Below are 27992 nucleotides of genomic sequence, written 5' to 3'. Positions count from 1 at the left end.
AATAAAAGAAATGAGTATCTTACTGAAATCCCTTTACATTAGTTTTAACACGTATAAGCCTCAGACAGTAATTTTTCAAGATGGCGGTTGGCGGCCATCTTGGATTTTATCTGAAGATTATCCTTTGTGCAAAATAACTACATGAATTGAATCAACATACCTAATGACTCATGAATAGAGTTATTATGCATGATTCTGGGGCAAAGGGTTCAAAAATTGATAATTCAAGATGGTGTCATATGGCGGCCATCTTGGATTTGACCTGAAGATGACATTATATTGCAAAATAGAAAGCAGAAATGGATTCTGCACACCCCAAAACCTCTAAATAGAGGTATTACTCGTCATTCTTGGGCAAGGGGAACAAAAGTCAATTTTTCAAGATTGCATATGGCGGCCATCTTGGATTTGACCTGAAGATGACCTTATATTGCAAAAATGATTACAGAAATCAGTTCTACACATCTCTAAACCCCTAAAACGAGTCATTACTCATCATTTTGTGGACAGGGGTTCAAAAGTTAGGTTTTCAAGATGGCATCTGGCGGCCATTTTGGATTTATGCAAATTAGCAAAATTGCCCAAACGGCAACTTTTGGCAACCAAGCTGAATTTGTTCTAGGACCCCTTAGGAACACGAATCAAGAAAAAAACTTCATCGGAAAGAACATTTCTAGGTTGGTGTATTGAGCCTATGAGACTGTCAAATCGACTATTACACTAGGTGCTCTTTACAGACCCATAAAGATAATAAATCAACAATTAATGGTATTCTATATTGTATATAATCATTAAACTCATGGCATATGAGGGTTGCATGCAGGGCCCTGGTAACGGTAAATTTAATTTGTTCATGTAATAGTGTATATTATTGAAACAAGAAGAACGAAGCCGACAGTCCCCCTTTTGTACTTGCTTATCGAAATTGTCATTTATCACCTTCCATTTAGGGAATGAAGACTTTTTTGGTGCTGGTTATCTATTTGTTTTTTGTCTGAACAGAAATGCATGTACCCCTTTTGAAAAGTCCGTAGTAACAACCAACCAATCGTGCCCCTATTTTCATGCAGCCCCCCCCCCCCATTATATTCGTGCCTGGGTTCAATGGCAATGGAGAAAACTACTTTAACGATTGCTAAATTTAATTGTATGCCTAATGGAGTGATGAGAGATGAAGCGCAGTTTCAAAGGATTTACCTTACAAGGTCATGGGGAAAGGCACACGAGCTCTTAGAAAATCCAGGTCCCCGTTTGGGTCAAAATTAAATTACCCATTGGTTTAGTTGAACGTCGGCCAGACAATGAAATTCAAAAGAAGAAATTGAGTCAATGTCGACAGCTTCAATGACTGTCGTGGGAATATAGTCTGTTTAATCGCTGGCAGTGAGTTTGACCGGAATAGAAGTTTAAGTTCAGTCGATGCCACATTTAAAATGAGCTGGACTCTGCTGTACTTTACAAGATAATGTACAATTTGAAAACATTTTTGTTGGTTTTATAATCAATTGTTTATTTGTTAATTGTCTTATTTAGATTTATTCTTTTATTTTATTGATTTTGATTTTGAGCGTTGATTTTTTTTAACTTTGATCACACAAAGAAGAGAGTGAACTGATCATAGTGTACATACAAAAATGATCATCAATTGCTGATTCTTCATTCAATCTTATATACTCAAACTTTCATTGATCTGTTACCTTGCTGGTATGAAGGGTTTCGTCCCGGGGGGGGGGGCACTTCCGTTCACGAGTGGATACCATGGGCGACCATGGGGTCTCGAAAAGCCCCTAAACACGTAATTTCCATATTCTGAAAATGCACCGGCCCCTTAACAAGTATTGGCGTGTGAAACCCTACCCTAACAAGTATTGGAAACAAAACGATACTCTTGGCAAATATTCCCTGAAATGAACCCCTAAACAAGTACAGGAATGTTTTATTGTTACGGCCGGGTCCTTGGTCGTCGGCTTTACCTTATTTGGTTTAGTACGACCCCACCTTCTACATCTCGCGCAAATCGGACTCTGAACACAAAGTGTTGGGGCAAAAAGGGCATCCTTTATAAAACATTTTAATTTTGTTTTATCATCCCCGCAAATTCGACCCCATTATTTTTGTGTTTTTGACACCCTTATCACGTTACGTACGTAACGTGCCCTATCGTGAAAAAGACATCAATTTTACATGTTTTTTTTTGGTCGTGCATGGTATCCACTCGTCAATGTAAGTGCCCCCCGGGGGGGGGGGGTTCGTTGTCCTTTAATAGTTGTAACGAGGGTAGTAGATCAAGCCCTGGGACAACATACTCCGTGTAAATCAGGGGTTTCAAGAAAAGAACGTGACACTCACCACTGAAAAAACAACCTAAAAATACCAGTCGATCATGTGATACCGCGGGTCACTCGAAGTCATTGACCAAAGACGAAGAGAAAGGATTTGTGTCAGTGGAATAAATGAATAAATAAATGAATAAATAGATAAATAAATAAATAAAGAAAGAAAGGAATAAATGAATAGATACATAAAATTAATAAATAAATAAATAAATAAAATAAATAAATAAATAGATGAATGAATGAATGAATGAATAAATAAATAAATAAATAAATAAAGGCATCCTATGCATTCACTGAATAGGGGATGTCAAAAACATGAATTTATCAAGAAAGAAGAGACAGAGGAATAGTAGAAGATTAATTTATTTGCTTAGAATTTATCAGAAAAAATGCCCTATTAGGATTTTTTTTAAATGCTAGAGTGAATCAATGAATATGCCTATTTCAAAAAGTAAATGAATATATGTATATATAAAGAATATGAATGTAAAAAATAAAATAACCATAACATGGCCAGAGGAAAATTAACTCTTCATTAATGAATGAATAAATAAATAAATAAATGAACATTCCACAGAGTGGATTTGGCGCTTTAGATAGGCCACATGTATTATTATAAATCATAATGTTTATGATTAAATGGATAAACTGATAAAAGGAAATGAACAATGAAATAAATAGGAAAATGATTTAAATGAAAACAAATAAGACAACTCAACAATAATTTAGGAAAATAGGTCCTATAGGTATACAGCTGTGTAATAGGCAATGTGCATTGTGCGAGGAAACCACATCATAGATGAAGTTAACCAAAAGTTTTTACCGAAACCAGAAAGAGATAGAGAGAGAAAGATAATCGTGAAGATTTAATGAAAGTCCGTCAAAGAATATAACGGATTAATGAATGTTAAAACTTTCGCTTATGTGACGTCGCAAACAAGTTGCTCCTCAATTTGCCGTGAGATATGTATGTTTTATTGTTTAATGCAATTTTCCCATAGATTGAAAGATATTTTATTTGTTCCGGGCATATAGGCCTATCATATCAGACACATCATTCCATCTTCCCTTCTACAAGATAAATAGTTAATTCAACTAAGAAATGGAAATGATCATGTCTATCACATTGACGTATGGGGCGGCTGCACTTATTTGACGTCACAACTTAGAAATATAAACACTCTCGAATTCTTTCATGGACTTTCCTCAAACCTCCACCAATATCATTTCTCCATTTTCCGGATTTTATCAAAGCATCTTCGTCATCGGTGTGAACCCTCCCCCCTCCCCTTTTAATTCACTCTGGTAACCGGTGGAAGTTAATTCCAACTCCCCGGATAACTTAAATCTAGAGACTGAAGAATCAGAGAAACAGACTCATCATACCTATCCGGAATTCAAAACTTTGCCAGAACATGTTCGACACTGAGGTTATCCTTATAACGTGACATTTTGAATCATATTGCAAGAAAATGACTTCATTCGGTTTGAGAAATCTATCAATCAAGGTCTATGCTGTGGTAGACGGGGTGGAGATTGTCTAGAAATTCAGTAAGCCATGTTTCGATTTGTTTCAAAACCAATAAAACATTGAATATGTTGAAGTTGAGGGAAGTCGTATTGACTCGTCCGGAGGATAAGGATAGTTATTTCATTTTGCCATGTAAGTAAGATAGAATATAGATGTTACCAACGAAGATTCGGAAGCTGATCGATGATTTTTATTTATTTTTTATCAGGAAAGGGGGCCCAACAGGGAACCCACCTGTTCTTTAAATATCTTCTGACATAAAAGTCAAGGGTCATCACATTCTGCGACTTTCATGTCGATAAATTTTATGAGAAGCTAAACAAAATATAAAAATGAAAATAATGCAAGAAAAATGTTATACCAAAACTGATCGTCCGGAAAAAATGACAAGAAAAACAGAATCAGTAAATAAAAAGACTTAAAGATGTCACCACATTTACGACCTTCTCGTCGTCGAGTCGTTGAAGATTTTTTGACACGCGAAAAAGAAATCATAATTGTCCCAATAACCACCCCCCCCCCCTTTACCTTACAACAATCGTGCGCAGTGTCTCTTGATTTTTTTTAGAACATTCACATGCTCGGAACATTATCAAGGCTCCAAGCAATGAATGACGTACAAGGTGCAGGGAATCCTACCAAATAAAAACTTGTTTCTAGAGGAGAAAGAAAAATTAGACAAGTTGATAGGAGAAAGTTTGAACAATATCGGATAAACAATAAGAAACGTATGAATTTTAAAAAAGTTGTAAATATTGGTAATCACTATAGTATACACATGGAGACTTCAAATTGGCTGCGTATGTGATGTCATAGTGATGTAAGGCAAGGACTACTCTTCATGCAGTCCAATACATGAAATTGCTAAGATGTCGTTTTATTCAAAAGTTTTTCTCCAAACTGTATTTTTCTTTCATGACAATATACTACCTGGGTTATATTTAGATTACTGCCCCATGCAGGGGAATAGGAACTTAAGAGAAAACCCACAAATCCCTGATTTATAAAGTACATGGCCTATAGGAAAGTTGTCTTTGCCCCATGTCATAATTCACTTACCTAGTTGCCATTTTCAAATATATATATAGTCTTAGGGATCTCAATTTTTAAAACAGCAATTACTTTCTTATTGTTTGTCCGATTTCTTTTCAACTTTCATCGTTCTGTTTTATTCATTCTTCTCCTTTCTAACACACCATTTCATGACGAAGGCTGGACTTCCCTTCCCCTCGTTTTGAAACGCGGTATACTATGATGTTCAAGATTGTATTAGATATTGCCATGTTCGTATCGAAAAGGTAACACGGGTCCACCGAGGCTCCAAATCAATGACGCTAAAGATAATCCTGTCTGCATCATGTTCATCATGGGCACTATCAGGATTACCATCGTTGCCGTCGTCTTCGTTGTTATTTGGTAAGCCTTCATGTGTGAGCGTATAAAATGAGCAAAAAAGAAATAAATGGACAAAGATAGAATAAGGGGCGAACATTGCGTATGGGGGAAATATATCAAAATCTTCGGGAGAGCGAGCACAATTTTGAAAACAAATGTACAAAAGCCAATCTTTTAAATACATTTGAAAAACTATCAAAGAAAAAATACACAGTTCGCCTTTTTCCTTTCTTTCTCTCCCTCTCTCTTGGGGATCTCAAAACCTTTGGGGCCAGATCTCCCAGTCCCCCTAATAAGCAATCTGCTTATTATGACAATCCTTTCCTTGCAAACTATAAATGTTAAAATTTCTTTGACGGTAGTAGATCATGTTTGTTTAGAATGCCTTTTTTTCCTTATGATTCATACCAAAATCAATTACCGATATACTACGTTTGTTACGTAATGAAAATTGTATTGTATTCGAATGTTATGAATGCAGAAGAAAAAAAATCAAATCAAACCAATCTGTAAGCAAGCGCTTTCATGTTATACTTTTTACGAAGATTGCGATTATTTATGAGGGATAATGTGCCCCAATAAAAAAATGCACTCGGCGAACCCAGTCACAATTTATGAGGGTAAATTTCCTTGGTTTATTATAGTCCCATCCAACCAAACGCATATTTGCAATGTTTGCTGAGCCTGCCGAAAATGTGGTAAGACCATTACAATGTGCCCTTCTCTGAAGGTATAATGTTCTCATTCTTCTTCACAATGTTTCTGAACTCTATCTTGAACTCTGAAAGATCCCTTCAAGGACGCCCTCAACATGATCAACCCGGCGACGAAAGACAAATTGATCCAGGCGGTAAATTGGATGTCACATTCGACATGCTTGGCAAGTATTCCCGAGTAAGGACCATGTTTGGTCAGGGGAGTTACCATGATGAGTATGCTAGAGAATGAAAGACCTTTTCTCGTTCATCAAAAAACGAATTTCCTCTGTCACGGCATGCCAAATACAGTACGCTATTTTCATGGAGATATGATAATGAATGATATTTATACTATCATTTAATTCAATATTGTAACTTTATTTGTATGTAATGATCTTTTTTTTCATCCAATCAGGTGCGGTAGGGAAGGCCTGTGGGCCACGGTCATTAAGTTGACCTATTCCCTACCCAGGATTCCTGTGTCGCTATGCTAAACCGCCTATGATATGCAGCGATTAGAAATATTGCAAAAAGCGATAGATATTGCATATTACAAAAAGTTATCCATAGCCATCTGATAGAGATTTTTTTTGGAGGGGGGAGACGGCCAGCCCCCCCCCCGTACTTTCAAATCCGTTCCGCCCAGCAATAAGCATACTTCCCAGAGTTAAATGTCTTCTAAAAAAATATGTGTGTTTTGTTCTTATAACCATGGTAACGTGTTTAAGAATAAGTACGTTTAAAATTTATTAGTAGGCCGACAAATTATCCCCTCAAGTATTACGCTGTCGTAAACACAGATAATGGACACTCTTGAAATATGGTTCCCCAAGGCAGCGTAAATAGGGGACGATGTTTTAAAGCATCTGGCAGGTATGGCAGAATGATTCGGGCATATTTTTTAATTCATGGTCAAGCTATGTTTTTCACGAGGTTTTTGTGTGATAGGTTCTGTCATGTAGCAGTCTTCCCCCCTAATCTGAATTAGTCTTATCTTATTTCAAATTTATACGGAGTCAACAGGACAGTCAGTTTATTCGGAAATTATAGTAATAATACCAACAACAACAATAATAATAATGAAGATACAAATAATAATTTGTTTGTTTTATTTTTATTTCTGCGTTCACAATACATTATCAAAAATATTTATATTGTTTGCTATATACAAAATAATCTATAATGTAAAGAGGTCAGCTTTGTAGAGCCACAATTTACCCAAACAACGTTACAATAGGTTGTATACGGGAGTACTATGGAATAGGAATAAAGTTTTAAGAGGCAAAATAAATTTTAACCAAGAAATAATTCCATTGCTTCTCGAAATACTCATTACAATATGGTGCAGATGCTCATTCCAACATAAAGCTTCATCTATGATAACCCCTTAAAATATAGATGAAGTTTTCCGTTCTAGTGACTTGCCGTCAATCTGTAAGTGAATTTGTGTATTAGAAATATGAGAATGATGTTTAAAACATATGTAATGAGTTTTTTGTGTGTTCAAAGATAATTTGTCAGCTTTGAACCACTGTGATACTATATTTATTTATTGATTTAAAATATTGTATAAGGAAGTAAGATTTTTATGAGAAAAAAAATATTTGTGTCGTCAGCGAAAAATACAAAAGATAATGTAGCTGCGTTATCGCTACACTGATGGAAACTTGTAAACGCACACATCTAAATAATCCTGACAGCAGAAACATTTCATAATTTGCATGATGCCTTTAATTCCGCTGGATAGCGATGGTGGTTTAACTGTATGACAAAGAAAACAATGTTCATCTCATCAATGTCTATATCATTTCTAAATGTTCATTGTAGTGTAGATATAAGGAATATACTCATATGATATACGTCAAAATAACAATACATGTAATTCTTCATCATATTCGCTTCAGGAGTTAACATAAATACATATAGTCTTACAGTTTCACTATAACTACATTTATTCAAACATTTATGTAAGAAAATGACAATAAAATAATGAAGTGTCTTACTCACCAACTGTTTTCCCCTCTAGCATAACAACTATAACACTGTGATCTACATGAAGCTCCTTGGTGAAATGATATCATAACTAGCAATGGGTCTGTTCATGTTCCCTTCGGTCAAATAATGTCCTCGCAGGGGTCAGCAAAGGTTAGGAGTGGAATGTGAATTTGTGTTTACATTACTGGACATACTGGGAGATATGGAGTTTAAGGGAAACATGAGTTATATGTGGTAGCATTGATGTGCTCATTTAACGCCGCTACATCACCGGCCCCAATCATCAGACTACAGGTGGATGATTCTTCTTATAGCGGCCTAGAACAAGTTACGTGTATAGAATAATAACATTAACATACAAATTTACTAGAATATTATGCAATGTGAAATATTGATATAAAGCTATGTTATATTCCATAAGTAAAATGAAAGTACAATTAAAACTAAGGAACAGCTTACGTCTAATGTATTGCTTTAAAAAGGGGGATACATCGAGAGAGAATGAATATGAGAATGCGACAGACCAGGAAATTCAATACACGGCGCAATATACTGTAGATATATACAAAGGTGACAATATTGTAACATTAATATATCACATTTACATCATTTCTTCCATCATAATTTTATTCGACTCGATGCTTTAAAGATAACTTGTATCATTAGTTAATTTGTACGAATGGAATCCAGTAGAATGTCACTGGAATCTGCCAACATTTCGTTCGAACTATGTCTTTACATACACACAATCAAATAAACTAAAACATTAATAACAGCAACAAACCCATGTACACTTTTAGCGAATATCTAGTGGCATAAGCGATAGAAAATAGGTATTTCATAAGCATGCAGGGGAGAGAGAGATAGATAAAAATAATGTCAGTGAGAAAGAGGAGAGGGAGAGTGGGAGAAAGAATGGCAAGGCGGGATACAGAGAGTGATGAAGGAAATATACGAAAGCAAAATGTCAATTAAAATTCAATATGCATGAAAACATGAATACTTAATAAAAGAACACAAATACAGGTATACATCTACGGTTAATACCATTTAGACAATATTTTGACAAGTTCCATGTAAATTTGTACAAATTTCACATTTTGTCTTCCTATATAGAAAGAAATCAAATTAACACTATATAACCTAGTTCTATGTATCTTGTATGCCAAGGGTGCTTTTTATTCAAAGGGCACCATAGTTAATGGTAATTTGGCCACGTTAAATTAAGCTTTAGCATTTTTCGAGAATGCACCGCGCACAACAAATTTAAGTTTATAATAAGCTAAATACAATGGCTATGTCTGTACGTGTGGAGTGTCAGCAAGAATCGACTGAAGCAAGCTATAGTGCAGGTGTCAATCGCGTCAGAGCGGGAAATAGTTAAGGTGATGCATGCCATACATAGCATGCGCTGTATTTCTAGTTGCATCCATGCACATGTTAATTTGAGACATTGTTATAGCCCCATATATTTAGGAACAGACGTTCATAACTTTATGTTATAACAAAGCACAGACAGAAATCTATAAGAATCGAACTATGGGAATGTCGTTATGTGCTTCAGACACATCTCAAGGGGTGCGAAAGAACCACTTCTAGAATGTTGCAATCCTACTTTGATGCTTCGAGAAGGCATAGCTTTGATATCGGCCTTTTATAGTATTTCGACCCAACTTTAACCTCAATTTGCCTTACAAGGCCACGCTTGTCTGGGTGTGTTGCAACTACCCGGCCAATAGGCCACCGACCTCTAGGCATATCTTCATTCACAACAAGGACTAAGTCATCAGTCTCAAAGTTCCTTCGAGGCTTTACCCACTTCTGTCGCTCCTGCAGTAATGGTAAGTATTCCCTGACCCATCTTGACCAGAAGCGATCCGCTAGGTATTGAACCTGTCTCCATTTTCTTCTGAGCAGACAATCTTCCTTTTTGAAGATCCCTGGAGGTAAGCTCGGACTCTTCCTGAGCAAAAGAAGGTGATTTGGTGTCAAGGGTTCATCATCTCTGGCATCCATGCTCAGGTTTACCAGTGGTCTGGCATTTAGTATGGCCTCTACTTCACTGAAAAGAGTCATCAATGCTTCATCGGTCAGTGTCTGTTGCTGTAGGAGACTTGTCAAGATTCTCCTTACTGACCTGATAACCCTCTCCCACACGCCACCCATATGGCTCGCACTTGGGGGGTTGAAGTGCCATTTGATGCCCCTGATAGTCAAATATTTGTTGGCCTTGACACGGTCCATACTAGCAAGAGCTTCATTGAGCTCCTTATTGCCACCCTTAAAGTTTGTCCCATTGTCGCTTAGCATGACTTTGGGTTGACCTCGACGGTTAATGAAACGACGTAGGGTGTTAATGAATGAGTCGGTGTCCAAGCTGGATGCCATTTCCAAATGTACTGCTCGCGTCACAAGGCAGGTGAACACACATCCATACCTTTTCTGCATACTACGACCATGTTTGGTAAGAAATGGCCCGAAAAAGTCTACACCAGTGTTGGTGAAAGGGGGCTCACCTGGCGTTACTCTCACTTCGGGCAGATCAGCCATAAACTGCTGACCTCTTGAGGCATTGCGACGCTTACACTTAAAGCAATTACCAATGATACGCCGAACAGTAGCACCACCCTTAATTATCCAATAACGCTCTCTCAGGGATGCCCATGTCATGCCCATTCCACTGTGCCCGACCTTCTGATGATGGTCTACGACTATCAGCTCAGTGACATGATGATGACTCGGTAAGATTAATGGATATTTCAAACTATTCTCTACAGGTGCTCTATCCAGTCGCCCTCCCACTCGTAGGAGTCCATCTACTAAGATGGGATCCAGCTTATCGAGAGAAACCATCCTCTCTCCGGCCCCAGTAAGGAATTCTGAGGGGAATGATTGTCTCTGTAATCGACAAATCACTTCCCTCTCTGCACTTTCCAGCTCGTCAACCGTCAAGTCTCCTCTGGAGATGATATCGCCAGTCACCTTTGACTTTATATAATTCTTAAATCTCAAAATCCAAGCTACTGCTCGTTTCAAGCGAGTCCAGGTAGAGAATCTTTTCATGAGCTCATCCAAACTACTGCTGGCCATCGTCACATATACCTGTGATTTCTTTACCTCTGGGTCAACCTTGAGTTCTTCAATGTTACCCTGTGACACAACTGGGTTCACTGGCCACGTGTCTCTTTCGTTCAACAGGAATTCTGGCCCTTTGATCCAACGACCCAACTGTCTGACTGGGACTCCTCTCGATCCATCATCCGCAGGATTAGACTTGGTATCCACATGTCTCCACTGCGAGGGATCTGACACGTCTTGAATCTTTGAGATTCTATTAGCCACAAAGGTGTGGAATCTCCTGCTCTCATTCCTCAAATACTGGAGGACTGAGGTGGAGTCCGTCCAGAAAGTAGTTGATGTGACAGGCAGCCTGAGTTCTCTTTTCACTGTCTCACTTATCGAACATGCTAGTACTGCTGCTGAGAGTTCTAGCCTTGGGATAGTCATAACCTTCAAAGGACAAAGCCTGGTCTTGCCGAAGACAAAGCTGCAATGAATATTGCCGGCTGTGTCTATTGTCCGCAGATAAGTCACTGCTGCGTACCCTCGTTGAGAGGCATCACAGAAGACATGGAGTTCATAGATCCTGATATCCTTATCAGACTTTGATTTCAAGCATCTGTTGATGGAGATGTCAGAAAGCTGAGGCAACTCTTCCAACCACTGCCTCCATCTTGATTCCTCAGCCCCACCAACTGGCTCGTCCCATCCAAGACCTTGAGCACAAGTGTCTTGCAGCAGGATCTTTGCTGTGAGAACGAATGGTGAGACAAATCCTAACGGATCATACAGAGAACTCGTCACCGACAATATTCCTCTCCGAGTTAGGGGCTTCTCCTTGACTGCTACCTTAAACTCAAACATATCCGTCTTGACATTCCATAGAATTCCCAGAGTCCGCTCAGTTGGAAGGTCATTGAGCCCAAGGTCGAGTACTGACTTGGCTCTTTCAGACTCTGGGATAGTCTTCAATACGACAGGGTCATTGCTTATCCACTTCGTCAGTCTGAATCCTCCACTCTGAAGGAGGCAGCGCAATTTATGGGCAAGAGTTACCGCTTCTTCTTGAGTCTCAACAGCCTTCAGACAATCGTCAACGTAAAAGTTTTCAGTGACTGTTCTGAAAGCTTCATCATCTTGGTTTAATTGACTGTCCTCGGCTGTTTTGCGTAGGGCATACCCTGCGCAACTTGGCGATGACGTTGCACCAAATAGATGTACTAACATCTGGTATTCCTTTGGTTCTCTTTGCAGGTCCCCATTTGGCCACCATAGAAACCTGAGTGCATCACAGTCCTGTGGTGTAACCTTGACCTGATGGAACATCCCTTCTATGTCAGCTACAAGGGCAATTTTCCCTTGGCGAAACCTGGTCAACACGCCAACAAGGCTATTGGTGAAGTCCGGGCCCTGTAGTAGTTGACTGTTGAGCGAGATGCCCTGATATTTCGCGGCGCAGTCGAATACTACGCGTACCTTATTTGGTTTATGTGGATGTAAGACCGGGTGGTGAGGCAAGTACCATCTCTTGCTTGATTGTACCTCTCCTGTGCAGGCCTGTTTCATGGTTTCTGCAGCAGGAACTTCCCTGGCATGCCCCTTATCTAAATAGCCTTGCATTGTGTCTTTGTACATTTGGAGCAGCAGGTCATCCTTTGTTAGTTTCTTCTTGAGATAACGCAATCTCACCTCTGCTAGACGACGGTTGTTGGGAAGATTTGGCTGCTCATGCTTCCATGGCAGGTCGAGTTGATAGTGGCCATTGACTTTCTTGATGGAATTTTCCATCATTTGTCTAGCCTTTTTGTCATCAGTAGACTCCCCAACATCAGTTTCAAGTAACGATCCTGCAGACTCCATCTTCCAGAAGCGTTCCACCTGTTCATGTAGATGATTGTCTTCTTCAGGAACAATACTTGTCCTGAATGTCGACATTCTGCGATCTTTGACTCTATCAGTAGGACCCATTAATGTCCAACCTAGGAGACCCCGTATGGCGTAGGGCTCCTTCCTTTTGCCTCGCCGTTCTTCAACAATCCAGAATGCTTCGGGTGCGTCTCCTCCAATCAAGAGCTTTACTTGGCCCTGCTCTACTTGTGGAAGTGCAATCCCTCGGAGATGTGCCCATTTTGAAATATCATCTTGGCTTGGAATGCTTTCCTTTGAGATTGGAAGTTTGTCTACAGTCCAGACACCATTTAGCTCTATTTCATCTGACTCTTCTACTCCCACCACACTAAAGCTCACCTCACTACCTTTCATTGTACAGTTATCATGGCTGATGGTTGTTAACGCAAACTGGGTTTCCTTTTCTCTAAGTCCTAGCTCTTTTGCCAGACTTCTATCACATAAAGAGACATCACTTCCATTGTCGAGAATGGCCCATGTCTCAACTTGCCTGTTATTTGCCTTCACCTTCACAGGAAGGACTCTGAGACAAACTCTTCTTGACCCAACCATGGAAAGGTTTGTTCCAGACGGGTCCTCAGTAGTTGCCGCCAAGTCATTGACATCAGTGGCAGGGATGTCAGATTGTGGCTCCTCTTTGGTGAAATGCAAGAGGCTGTGATGTTTCCAAGTACAACCTTCTATTGTGCAGGCTGGCGGCGATCTGCAAACTCTCGCCACATGATTAGGTTTGAAGCAATTATCACATAACCTTTTCTCACGGACCAATCTCAACCTTTCGCGCCGAGGCTTATCTTTGAATTTGGGACATGTGCCTAGCTGGTGTTGACCTTCACAGCATGGACATTTTCGCATTTGTTCCCCTTGTGAACTCTGGCCCTCAGTAGCCAAGGATGTAACCATGCGTCCTGGTGGGTTCCTGGTGGTGCCTTTCTGACTTGGTTTTGAGGAATCATTACCTGGTTTCCCGATGCTCCTACCGTACATGTTACTTGATATCTGGGCGGCTCTTTCTATCATATCAATCATATGGGCGAAATTGGGTGTTTCTTGTGCCGCGAGGAGACAGTCTGCCTTCTCCGCCCATTTGTATTGCAGATATGTTGGCAGAATATGATGGATCTTAATGAGTGTATCGCTGGCATTGAGGTCTGCCGTATTCCCCATTTGCTCTAGTGTAATTTGACACCTGCGCATTTCGCGAGCTAGATCCGACAATGCATTGCTGTCATTTGGCTTTACTTGAGGTCTATTTACAACATTTCTTACTAACGATTCAGTGATGATATGTGGTTGCCCAAACTGCTTCTGTAGAATTTTACGCGCCTGCTTATACCCATCTTTTGGATTCATCAGCCCGCAACATTCTATAGCTTCCTTGGCTTTCCCTACACAGAACTGGGTTAAGTACATTAACTTGGTTCTCTCATCCTTTATCCTACATGCAACATTGACATCGAATACATGAATGAAATTCCAGTACTTCGTTGGTTCACCATCAAAACATACTAATTCTGGTTTGGGCATATTTATTGCTAACATCATTGAATCACGCAGCTGCTGTGCTGCATTGTGATTGATATTCATTGGATCAGCCTGGAAATAATCTACGTCATTGGCAGTAACATCATTACCCTTCCCTTCATTATGGCGTACTTTTCTTTCTTTAGATAGGTATATAGAACTGGGGCTTAGCCCAGGAATGTTATCTTCTAGGACGCCTTGAATGCCTATATTCTTAGCCTCTATATCAGGCAATGTGAATCCCATTCCCTTAATACTAGATATATTTGGCTTCCTACCTACATCTTGACCCATCCAGTCTGTTTCTCTTTGTACTTCTTCCTCAGCTTCTTGAGTCCAGTACTCTGCTTCAATGGCAGCGTTGTCCCTTTCATTTTTAATGTCCAACTCGGCAAGACGATCATCCAATTTCTTTCTCTGTTCTTCTAAGGCTTTCTTTTCGGCGAGCTGCTTCAATTTCTGCTCTGCTATTATCTGCCGTGTTCTAGCCTCCTTCGCTCTCATGCTAACGTTAGAACTCACACTGCTGTGGGTTGAGCGAGATGATCTCCTTGATCCAAGAGAGCGACAATCGTCTTCTGGAACCACTGGGTTAGTTGAAAGGTTCGCTGCATTGATCCATGTCATCACCCTTTCATCAAACTCCTCTTTGTTTTGCTTTGCGGAGTTGAACTGCTGCAGAGCGTCCTCAGTATCACTGGGCTCATCGTTTATCGATGCAATGTACTCCTTAAACTTGGCTTCATAAAGTTGGAACACGTTGTGAAGTTGATCAGTCTTCACTTTCACTGCTTCAATGTTTTTGTTATCAACAAGGAGATTCTCTAATTCCTTGTACCTCCTGGCGAGATTCCCCTGGTATCCTATACATGATTGCTTGAGCTCTGCAGACATTTTGTCCAATTCGGTACTTTCCAGTCAATAGAAGTTAATGTATCGCAATTAGGTTCCTTGATACAGTTGTTAAACTTAATGTAGCTGCGTTATCGCTACACTGATGGAAACTTGTAAACGCACACATCTAAATAATCCTGACAGCAGAAACATTTCATAATTTGCATGATGCCTTTAATTCCGCTGGATAGCGATGGTGGTTTAACTGTATGACAAAGAAAACAATGTTCATCTCATCAATGTCTATATCATTTCTAAATGTTCATTGTAGTGTAGATATAAGGAATATACTCATATGATATACGTCAAAATAACAATACATGTAATTCTTCATCATATTCGCTTCAGGAGTTAACATAAATACATATAGTCTTACAGTTTCACTATAACTACATTTATTCAAACATTTATGTAAGAAAATGACAATAAAATAATGAAGTGTCTTACTCACCAACTGTTTTCCCCTCTAGCATAACAACTATAACACTGTGATCTACATGAAGCTCCTTGGTGAAATGATATCATAACTAGCAATGGGTCTGTTCATGTTCCCTTCGGTCAAATAATGTCCTCGCAGGGGTCAGCAAAGGTTAGGAGTGGAATGTGAATTTGTGTTTACATTACTGGACATACTGGGAGATATGGAGTTTAAGGGAAACATGAGTTATATGTGGTAGCATTGATGTGCTCATTTAACGCCGCTACAGATAATATGGATGATGTATCAATAATGTCATTGACATTATAGTAAAAATAATAGTGGCCTAAGATGGAGCCTTGAGGGACACCACAATGAACTAAAAGTGAGTCAGACATGTCAGAGTCATGACCATTAAATGCGACGTATTGTTTCCGATTTCTTAAGTAAACTGTGAACCAAAGGATTGATTGACCTCGTACGCCATGATAATTAAGTTTTGAGAGTAGAATGTCGTGATTGAGTGTATCAAATGCCTTACTAAGGCCACAAAATATGCCAATGAAATGTACTTTGCTAGCAATGGCGTTTGTAAATTTATCACAGATTTAGATTAGGCCAAGTTTGTTCAGTATTTTTTCCTAAAGCCATCCTGATTAGAATTTAGCAGATTGTGTTTGCTGATGAATTTATAAAGTCAGTTATATACTATTTTTGATATAGTTGGAAGAAGAGAAATTGGGCGATAATTACGAATTTCATGAGGATTGTCTCTTTTGAAAATTGGATTGAGTTTGGCGATTTTGAATAAGTCAAGAAAAACTCCTTGTGATAATGATTTATTAAAGATGTTACTAATAATAACAATCTATACGCGATATTTATTTATCCTAGTAGACACACTTTTTCTTCTAATCATACTAATGTGAAGAGGGACGTCGGTATATCTTATCTCCCACCTATCATGCACATCATATAATCTTTTGTTCACTCATGAATGTTAGCCTTGAGCAAACCGGAACGGTCCGCCCTTCAACCGATCGAAACACTCCCCGGCGGAAGGAGGGAGAGGCGAGCTATCGAAGATGAAGATACAACATTTCCATATGTTTCATGTTTTGGTTAAAGGAAGAGTAAAGGATTAGAAACAATATGAAACTGCTTCCAAATAAATTAATAGAAATGAATGAGTTTGGATGATTGTTATTGTTTGAGATTATGCACGGATGTTTCCATGTCCGTTGCCATGGTAATGGTTAACTTTAGGCCAGGGTGAGCTGGGACGATAATTGGCACCGGTCGGGCATTGATATACAAATTCCTTTAGGTTATTGATTTAAGCGAAACATATATTGCTTAATATAATTTCTGTATGTATATATATATATATATATATATATATATATAAACCTATCCCCTCACTAAAACTCCCTGTCTGAACAGCTTTTTGTTCTCTAAAACCTCGACAAACGTCAGCAGATAGAATGTGTTTTTCATGAAGAAATCGAAACATTCAAGCAACAAAAAAAGAGAGAAAAAAGCGAGAGATAAGAAGGAAACATGTGCGACATTTGGTTTGCATTCCCTTGTGCGAAGAAAAGGATTTTTGTACTCATCCAACCATAGCCCTCGGTCTCCATCAGGGTCCAAGGCATGACAAAATATTATCCCAGCCATTTCCCGCCAAGTGAGCCCCTGTCTTTCAGTACGATGTGGGCGAATTTAAAGGCAGAATTGATGTTATGTTCGTTAAGTTAAAGGGGAAGTTCACCCTGTAGAAAAATTTGTTGTCGAAAAAGTAGCAGAAAAATAATAAAAAAAAACATTGGTGAAGGTTTGAGGAAAATCCATTAAAGGTTAAGGGAGTTGTTAGAATTTTAAGTTATGTATTTGTGACGTCATAAAGGAGCAGCTGCCCCATTATGTTACGTAAAATGAAAAAAAAACTTTCTTTTTTATGGTTCGTGACGATTTTTTTTTGTTTTCTTTTTAGGAACGGGTGTGACATGATTTGTCTATTGATAAAATGAATGTACAATAAAACCATTATCGATTTTCTAGAAAATGAAAATTCATCGGGGTTTTTTTTCCATATGTAAAAAAGTCGCATATGACGCCACAAATCAATTAATTACAATTCTATTAACTTTCTTATTATTTGACAGATTTCTCTCAAACTGGCAACATTTATTATTATTTTTTTTTTGCTATTTTACAATAAACTTTTTTCTCAGGGTGAACTTCCCCTCAGTAAAGGCAAAATCGATTGTCATGTTCGTTAAGTTAAAGTCGTTTTACAGGAACGGTGCCACAGGGCAAGAAATCATGAAAGAAGTAAGAGTAAAAAATGAGATATATAGGCCGTGTAACTATATCATTACTTTATACATGCAGTCCAATGTAGAAAAATATGACGCCATCTTCAGCCCCCCTCGCAAAATCCCGTCGCCGCCCCTGGAGACGTTGTAGGCAGATAATGTGTATGTGCAGGAAATTATCGCAAATATTATACGATAGGGGCCTTGGGGGACATGACACCCCCCCCCATGTTGCAACACCAATTGAAAGCAAAAGGAGATAGAGAAACAAATTAAAAATTGAAAGAGTGATAATTTTCTAATTAACTTTTCCAGATCTCTCACAAAATTAGCAACATAAGCTTTTCGTAAAATTAAAATACTGAGACCAATAATATTCTAGCTTGCGCTTACGACTTTTTCAACATTTTGTTCCATAAACTATTCTTGGCCCCTCAAACCTTTCGTCCTATTATTCTACTGTTGTAAAAGTTCAAGTTCAACCGTTCAATGAATATTATAGTTTTCTGATTCATTTTTTGTTTTCTTTTCAGCAGTTTCCTTTTCCTTTCTTCAGGAATCCGTTATTGCAAGATTTGGTAATGTGATTTTTCCCCGTTTTCCCAAGCAACTGATCTCAAAGAAAGAGGAAAGTGATGGATGCTAAATTACGGTTTTCCTGTTTAAACAAAGGAATGGCGAAGCATTTTATGTCTCATTTTATGATAGACAGAAAACACTGACTGAACTTAAACTTGATACGTACTTTCACATTCATTTCCCTTCATATTTTCTTTATTAAATAGTGGTATTTAGTCCAGTGTACTTGGACGGGCTTCATCTTTAAGGTTAATGCGAATCATTTATTCTGCAGCTGTTCAGCTATTCTGGCTCTTTTATTTGAAATTCGTAAGACATCCAGGAATCATATTTTTCGGACAAAAACATTTAAGAAAGTGCATTGCTAAGTGATTTACCAGATCTCCACGATCAAAATGTTTTGGTATTAAAGCTTGTCCCGAGGACTCTGGCCGAATTTTGAGACAGGTAAAATGCAACTTGTAAACACACTGCCTCCGCTTGAAAGTGCGTTGGCTAAGATAGGAGTACCCCCCACCCCCCATTTAAGCTGCCGTTTTCATGTTATGGAAACTTCAATTAATCAACAATTAGAAAAATTGAGAACTTGGAGAAGGGGAGACTCGTTACGAAAAAAAAAATGGTGCATCTCGTGGAATCACACTTTTCAATGAAATCTCTCGGTATTTTATCATTCTTATTATGGCAGGCCAGAAAATATTCAAGGAGACGGAAGAACCAAATTCAAACGTGAACGAGAATATATCTTACCGACGCATTTTTTTCTTTTCCTCAAATTTGCATGGTTAGATTAATCAATTTTCAGAATTGCCACTATGTTTATTTATCTCTTGGTTTAGTTTGTCACCTGCATCCCCATCAGCCCACCGGCCGAAATGTTTCGCCAACATTGCAACCCCCCCCCCCTCAAAAAGGGGGGCTACAAGCCTACAACCCACGCTTTGCCACTCTTCACGGCGTTTGGGAATGAACCCTCGACCAGAAATGAAAGCTTGCACTCTTTTAAAGGTCATTTGAATAACTTTGTTGGAATACATTTTCCCCTTTTGGGATCAAAAGCTTCAGTCATCACGGTCGGTATGACAAAGTATGATTAATATTATCCTGGCGAGCGACATTGCTATTTTGTGTTTGGAGGAAGCAAAAAACGACCCTTAAAACATAGCTAGAAAAGGAGGTTACAACTCTCTCACGTGGTGTGCTTCGGAGAGTTTCCTTCTTGGCATTTTAGAGTAAACTGTATAACAACACATTCACATTCTAAAAACCTTGTTTGTCAAATCGAAAGAATCTTGAACTGAGCATATATAAATTTTAAGAATGATTGAAAGATTTTAAACGACCATAATGCTGAATGAGTGTACCTCTTGTCATCTGCGCAGGGCCCTGGGAACAATTTCTTTTTGACCGGGGGTACTGACGTGAATTTGAAAAGCAAAAAAAAAAGATTCAAACAAAGGTTTGCCCTACAAAATATAAATTGGTCCCAAGAACATTTGAAAAGCAAAAAAAAAAGAAGAAGAAGAAGAAGAATGGATATCATAAGCGCATAGCAAGGCTCATCCCTATACACGCTTTATAATAACGCATAAACAAAATATGATTGTAAATATTAATCAATTTAGCACATCTCGGCCATTTAGGAAGAAAGTTTTCTTCCGAAAAGACAAACTTGATTTATTCAATTATTATGAAAATATATTTCTCCAGAATATTAAAAAAAGGGAGCAACTTGCTTTATAGATAGTAACTTAGTCTGAGCTAGGTATATATATTTTTTTGTATAAATGATGCGTGATAAATGATAAAAGAAGTCAGTGAGGGAGAACTGTGCTATAAATTCCATTAGACATAGGGTTGGCAAGAACAGCGCCGAGGTATTTTGATGGGGGGGGAGAGCAAGACGTCCTGAAGGAAATGGACTTTAGAAAAAAAATGAATAAAATAAAGGAATTAAACCAAAAAGGCTGATATCCTCATTGGTATAGTTTTCTCCCCCCCCCCCCTTCCCCTCGATTTTTTGAGCTACTTCAAACATAAAAGGGGTCACGACCCAGCCCCTCGATTGCGAAGCCTCGGGGGGTGCAAATTGAGAAGTGTATCGACGAAAAACTTAGATAAATGATAAAGACTTGGGATATAAAAGAGTAATTTGGGGCACACATCAGACCGAGAAGGACATGTCACTATTTTAGTGTAATAAAGGAAATAAATATTGCAAACGACAGAAATAAAGCTAACCTTGAATGACGCCAAGGTACATTCAAATGATTGCTTTCTTGTCCTTTTTGTTTCAAAAGTTTACTTTATTCGATTTCGATTTAGCCAATAATTAGAAGTTTGAGTATTCAGACTCTGCCGCCGTCTGATTAGATTAGCTTGCTCTTGTGTATGCTCAGTTTAAAAAAAATCTACTATGAAAGTTTCTATCATTTCTTAACCTAGATTGTTTCAAGCAATGGGGTAACAATGGCCGGTGGACTTGTGGGTCATGTCCTGACCCCTCCCCCTAAAATATGGGCCATGACCAAGAGAAAACAAGGAGTTGCAGCAGAAGCAGAAAAAAATGAAAGAAAAGGCGATGATATAGGATAAGGTATGATTTTATTTTTTTTAATATCACGTCTAAATCTATCCCAATATTAGATTTTTATTTTAAAAAGAGAAAAAAATGTGATCGCTCGATTCGCTGTCTCGAGACCTCACGAAAATGTTGCCACACAATCATGTTGTGCTCCCTCGTGTGTGTGAGGGTGTGTGTGTGTATTGCCTAAGGTGACAACATACAAAGTATTATTCCAAGACGCGTGTAATACACAGCAAAAACTGTGGTGTTAACCGGTATGCATCATGTACATAGAAGACCACACCAGTTATTTTACACCGGTGTTAAATTGGTGGTGTTAGTTTTACACCTATAGGTGTTATTACAACACCTATATTACATTTACACTCTTTGGTGTTATGTTCAATCTCTAGGGTGTTATTTTAACACCTCAGGATGTGGTCCTCTATTAACACTAATTGGTGTCAGTTTTAACACCACAGTTTTTACAGTGTACAAAGTATTATTCCAAGACGCGTGTAATACATCATGGAATTAAGGTTATCTGGGGTTCAAATCGATGTGATATAGACATTTATTCAGGGAAGGACACGGAATGATCATTAACACAGATAAAAGGTTGTAAGGGTAATTACTTTCAACGTGATTCCATCGAAGCGATGTCTTGTGAAACCACTTGAGTCTATGCACAGTCCTGTCACACGGGCCCTTGCTTTTTGTCAGTGTGTACCGACGACTTATGTATGACAATCAGTCTTATTGTAACGATATTCTTGGTCTCAAGAATCATCATTCCTACTATTGTTATATATAAGTAGAATTGTAAGAGTAATTGCATTCATTTTATTCATAGTTATTTTCTCTTTAAGGATATTCATAGCACAGAATTATAAGAATATTCCAGAATGTCTCAGTTTTAGCTTTGTTAGGCATGCTATTTAATAGGCTGAATAATCTATGTTATTTTTGGAATTTACAAACAATAGCTAGAGAATGTAGACAATAAATTCCTAGTGGAAGTGAAAAGGACAATAGGATTAGCTATATTGTTTACCTCTATTGTTTGTAAATTCCAGAAATAACAAAAATTATTCAGCCTTTAAAATAGCATATTTGTTTCAAATTTTTGATCACTTGTAAATATTTTGATTGCTCTGAGATTGATTACATTCATCAATAAAACATAAATATAAAAAAACCACTGTTTAAATTGTCTGTCGGGTGTACAAAAGGGAATTTTTGTAAAAAAGTGCAAAAAAATATCCTAGCCTACTAAAAGGGCAACATGGCCAATCAAATATCCAATATTAAATGTTATGGAGAATTTGGATTAACTCAAGTCATTCAAAAGTGTCATATAGTGTGTCATAAAGTATTAAGTATAATGAAGAAATAAAACTTGTTTTTACTTAACTCGCTGACCACTTTGATAGCAACATGGACCTATAGGTCCATGATAGCAAGTACACTGTCTCATCAGCCCATCACTTAAACTACCGCACCACGTCACCACGTCACTCACTGTTAAAAAAAACTGATTTCATAAAACAGGAATTTTTCTGCAATTTAATAGAAGAGGTCTGTTTAAAAAGGGGAAAAGGGTGTTTTATTAAAGGAAATTTGTAAGGTTCCATACATCAAATACCAATTTCCTGTAATTTTACATGATACAATGTATAAGATTAGGCAATCTGGTAAGATAACAGGTGTTCGATCTCGAGACTCTATTTTAAGGATAATTTTTCTAACAGTATTAAGTTTTCTTTAGCATTAAACCCTGGGTTGAGGGTCTTTTCCAAGTATAGAACATTCGATAAACATGTAATCTGTCACAGGCCAGTTAGCTTTTGCCAAACGCTCGTCGTGCTCGTTTTTATGATATTAAAAATAAACTTAAATACTGATGATGATTATTTTCATACTTGCTTATAAGTTCTTATATCAGAAGTCTCGAAGCGGTCTACAATAAATGCATCATAACTTTGGCTTCATTGTTGTACAGATTGGGGATGGCTTGGGGGTCATAGGCCCCATCAAGTTTCATAACAAAGACAAAAAAAAAGAAAAAGAAAGGGATATGAAAATAAAATCTGTTACATAATTATATATTTTTTTAATGTCAAATTGCCCCCAATATGCAGTATCTTGACCCCTCAATTTGATTTATTCATCACGCCACTGTCTGCAAGGCTTTAGCCGAGCGGCTGTTGAAAACATTTTTTTGTCATCATGCACGCTTCTCCATACAAACACATCACATTGTTGCGAAAAAAGTATGAAATTGACAAGACCTGGGAAGCGTTTCATCTACATTTTTGTTCGACAAGTTGTCAGATTTGACATCTTTCCTTGATTTTGATTGGCACAAAGGCACCTTTACTATGATAACTGTCGGATAATTGAAATGAAATGAAATAAAATAAAAATAAATGAAATGAAGTGAAATAAAACAGATTTTTCAGATGAAACGTCGGCCGACAAGTCCTTTAATGAAACGCGCCACAGGAGACGAAAGGGCAGTGGAATTGTTTTGAAAGTACATGGGGGGGGGGGGGTCGGACTGACATGCTATCCGGGCCCCTTCCCTTGATTCTATGCCCCGTGAAAAGAAAGTTTTCAACGTCCTTGTGCGTGTGGCGTATTTCACCCTATCACGAAGATACAACACTTAATTGGAGACCTAACTTTAATAGGGTGGGGGGAACATGAAAATGGTTAATTTTAACAGGGGCCGCGGAATGGTTTTCAAAGTGGGGGGGGGCTGACCATGCGAAAAATCACAATTGTATAGTAATTTTTACGTTTTTGTATATGGTTTTGGAAAAAAGTGGGGGCTGAAGCCCTCCCCCCCCCCCGCTTCCGCAGCCCCTGTTTAATCTGAGATCAAATTAAGATCGCTTGTTTAGGGCCCTTTTTCAAATCCATGGACGAGCGTTGCATTGGCAACGAGTCTAAAATATAAGGGGCCAGACATGGGTTTTTGTAATTTTGCGATACATATCATACTCCACCTTTTTTATCTCTCTCTCTCTCTTTCTTGGTCGTGATTTGTTGTTTATTTATCTATTTATTCATTTACTTATTTATTTATTCATTTATTTATTTTCGTTGCATGCTGGAGGGGGTCCTTACCCCATGGCCCTGGGAAGCGGGGGTGTTAGGTGTGCTGCGTGCATTATTCACCATAGGCAGCACCCCCAGGTATTCTGACAGATGTGTAAAAATATGAAAATGTAACCAAAATGACCATCATTTTGTAGTGAAACCCATCAGCACCCCCAGTAAAAAATAATCGTTCTCAGGGTCTTTCCTTACCCCAGCCTCCCCCTATCTGTAAGCCAGTGGAGCATGGTGTTGATCTTATTTTGACAGTGACCCCACCCCACCCTGCCCGGTAAACAGCTAGTGCATACTTACCCACACGGATGCTTCTTTCTTGGTCCTGTTCATCTCTCAAGAAAAGCAGACCAACAACGGCGAGGGAGACGACAAATGTAAATGGATACTTCAGCGAAGGCATTGTCAAGCAGAAAAGATTCCCCACCTTAAATAAGTCTTAAATACAATCCATTATGAATACTCTCTGGAAATTCTCAGAATATGAGAGGTGTACACAACGAGACGCGCCCGACCTCCTCTTCATCATCGATCATCTTCTCTTCATCTGGCGGCAAAAACTGTGACTCACAAATTTTGCGTTTTGGCCTCACCGTGGCGAAATACCTGTTGCGCCCGCCGACTCCAATCGTTTATTCAGGCCTTCCGCATTGTGTTGTCACAATTGATTCGGCCCTAGCAAACTAACTTCCATTTGTTATGGTTTAACTTAAATGTAAAAAAACAAACATTTTTTTATGGTTTATGAACTAATATTATCTAATCATAGCGGGATGGAATGAAAACAAGTATCCGAAAGCAGACCAAGGATTTTTATTTTTTTAGAGATATAACGAAAACCTATAAGATTCGGACAAACTATTCTCCAAAAATGAGGTTCACTCAGTCAAGTTTTTCACTGAAGGATGAAGACGGATTGCTTTAGTTTTACGACATCATTGGTAGATTATATCGCTCACTTAACACTCAAATGATAGATAATCTGACAAGCAAATGGAAAGGGGAATAATCCGCCTTCAAGAGAGGCTAAAAAACGTCAAAGGCACATTTGACCTTTAGATATATAGTTATGCAGGGGCGGCGGAACCGGGGGCAGAGGGGGATACTAGCCCCCTCCCCTTCCCTCAAAAAAATCCCATCAGAAAAATGCCATTTTTTCCAAAATGGAAAGTGCCCGTTTCAGTCTCAGTTTATTAAGATACTTTTAAAAAGTGCTTATTGTCCAGATTTTAGATTGGAATATCACAAAGTTTCAGCTCGCGCTCGCATTATTCGATTGGTGTGATATGTACTCTGTTCATCAGTCACTAATTGTAGTCATTATCATGTTCCTTTTCTGGTCATTTCAGTCAATTTTTAGGTAGATAAACATCTCTTTGATGATAACAAGAACTGCTCGGAAAGTTTAATTTTCATGTGTTTTTACATGAAATGTCCAAAAGTTCGCGCTCGCAACACCTCGCAAAACGCAAGGATGCCTTTTTAACAGTAATTATCGCTATAACTAACTAGAAAGCGGAAATATTAAAGCATAAATATATATTTTATCTATCAGAAATCACTTCAAGAATGTTTTGCTAAACTTAATGACTACAAAACACACAACTACTTCACGCAGATGATAATCCTGTTTGAAATATCCGTTTGCACCAAAATGCATATTTTGACATAAGTGCCCTTATTTTGGCTTTGCCCCACCCCCAAAAAACCCCGGAAAATGTTCTGCCGCACCCTGTAGTTATGAGTCCATTCAGCGAAGTATCAAGGGGCAGAGGTAAGGGGGGGGGGGTATAGTCAGGCGCGGATCCAGGATGGGCCGAGCCAGCCCCGGCCCCCCCCCCCTATTTTTTGACAACCTGCAGAAAAAGTGTACTCTTTAACTTGATAGAAACTACGAAAAACAGATAGAAAGGTAAGAAAGAGGTATTATAACCATGATATGTAATTTACATGCAGCCTCGTAACGGCCGGGCCGACCCCGAAAGGAAACAAGAAAAGGGTGAGGGGAAGAATCGGAAAATAGACTTTATATAAAAAAAATTCGCTCGCGCTTTGCGCTCGCATTGCCTGTGTAATGAATCCCATTTAAGAGGGTTAAATGACACTTAATATATCCAGTTCTTATATCAATTTGCTCACAATGTTTTAGCTCGCACATCAAGCTTTTATTATTTTGTTTGATTTACACAAATTGTTATATCAAAATTTTCAGGCTCGCGCTGCGCGCTCGCATTGTTTGATTTGTGAGATACCTATCCTCTTTGGAAATTCTTTCAAAAATTTGTCAAAATGCTCCTTTATCTGTTTATCATGTCAGTATATCAAAAAATAAGCTCGTGCTTCGCGCTCACATTTAATTTTTGACACACAGCTTGTTCTTTATTTAAATAAAAACGTGCTTAGACTGTCCAGTTTTCAGGTCGGAATAACAAAAATTTGAGCTCGCACTCACTATTTAATTGGTGATACTTGTATCCTCTTCATTAATCACTAAAAACAGTCCCGTAATTGAGTCCCTTTCACGTATAATAAAATTTCGGCTCGCGCTTCGCGCTCGCATTGTTTACTTGGATACTTATCTTTGTTCATGATTATAAAAACTGCTCAGAATCTTCAGCTCTAAGGACATAAAATATCAAAGAATTTTAGCTCGCGCTTCGCGCTCGCATTATATATTAAGACCACATGAGGTACCTTATCTTGTTTATAACAATAACAAATATTATATACTTAAAACTTCAGTCTTTTTATTGGACTACCCCCTGAAAAAACAAAAAATCAGATTATAGCGGCCAAACGAGAAAAATTTTGTTGAAAATATTTTTCGCCCCCCCCCCCCTATTGGCGAAAGCTGGATCCGCCCCTGATAGTGTCAGACCCGACTCACCGAGTAACATTTTCATGAGCGCATAAACGTAAAATTGGGAAGACAGGAGAAAATGAAATGTATGTTTTATTTATTTATTTATTCATTTATTTGTTAGATTTATTTATTTATTTGTAGTTTTATTTATACGGGGTGGCATTGTCAGTTTCTAAACTGCTTTCCACAACGGCCTTGTCATTTGCTATAATAATTGAATCAGTAAAAGTTACATGATCAATAGCACAAATGAAGTATTCACTTACATATACATATCTATAGAGAAAAACGACCCCCCCAAAAAAAAAAAACAAGCCCAATGAGCGATTTTGAAAAAAGTAAAAAAATCATATGAAGTTCGTCCTAATCAGATTATTAGAATAAAATTGATATCATATTTATCATACTATCATACATTTTTGTTAAACCAGGCTTTAAAATGACGATTTTCCTTCATTCTAGATTAGTTTTTATAGATGATATACTAAAGGGATATTATCATTTTTTGTAAATGCTTGGTCGTTTTGCTTCCTCTCAAAATCGCATAACTTTGCCCCTCCATGATAGATCTGAAACTTGCGACAGTCTTGCAGCAGCTTCGTTGTATATGCATGTTCGGTGGGCGTATAACTTAAGACATTTAAGTATAGGCATGGGCGGATCCAGGATTTTCCAGGGGGGGGGGCACATTTTCCCGATAAAAATTTATAGCAAAAAAGAAGGTCCTCGATCATTTTCAAAATGGAAGGGGGCACACTTTGGTAGAAACGGTATATTTACACTAAAAATT

General features: G+C 38.3%; 1 protein-coding gene across 1 annotated transcript; it reads right to left on the bottom strand.

Moving 5' to 3' along the window:
- Positions 1-9566: 9566 nt before the first annotated feature.
- On the bottom strand, positions 9567-15341 carry LOC121431209. The gene has a single exon (XM_041628720.1). The coding sequence runs from the start codon at positions 15339-15341 to the stop codon at positions 9567-9569; it is 5775 nt and encodes a 1924-aa protein (XP_041484654.1).
- Positions 15342-27992: the final 12651 nt, after the last annotated feature.

This window comes from Lytechinus variegatus, chromosome 17, assembly GCF_018143015.1.
Source record: "Lytechinus variegatus isolate NC3 chromosome 17, Lvar_3.0, whole genome shotgun sequence".
Taxonomy (NCBI): Eukaryota; Metazoa; Echinodermata; class Echinoidea; order Temnopleuroida; family Toxopneustidae; genus Lytechinus; species Lytechinus variegatus.
The sequence above is the reverse complement of the archived record's forward strand: the minus strand, read 5'-3'. Positions and strand labels throughout refer to the sequence as shown.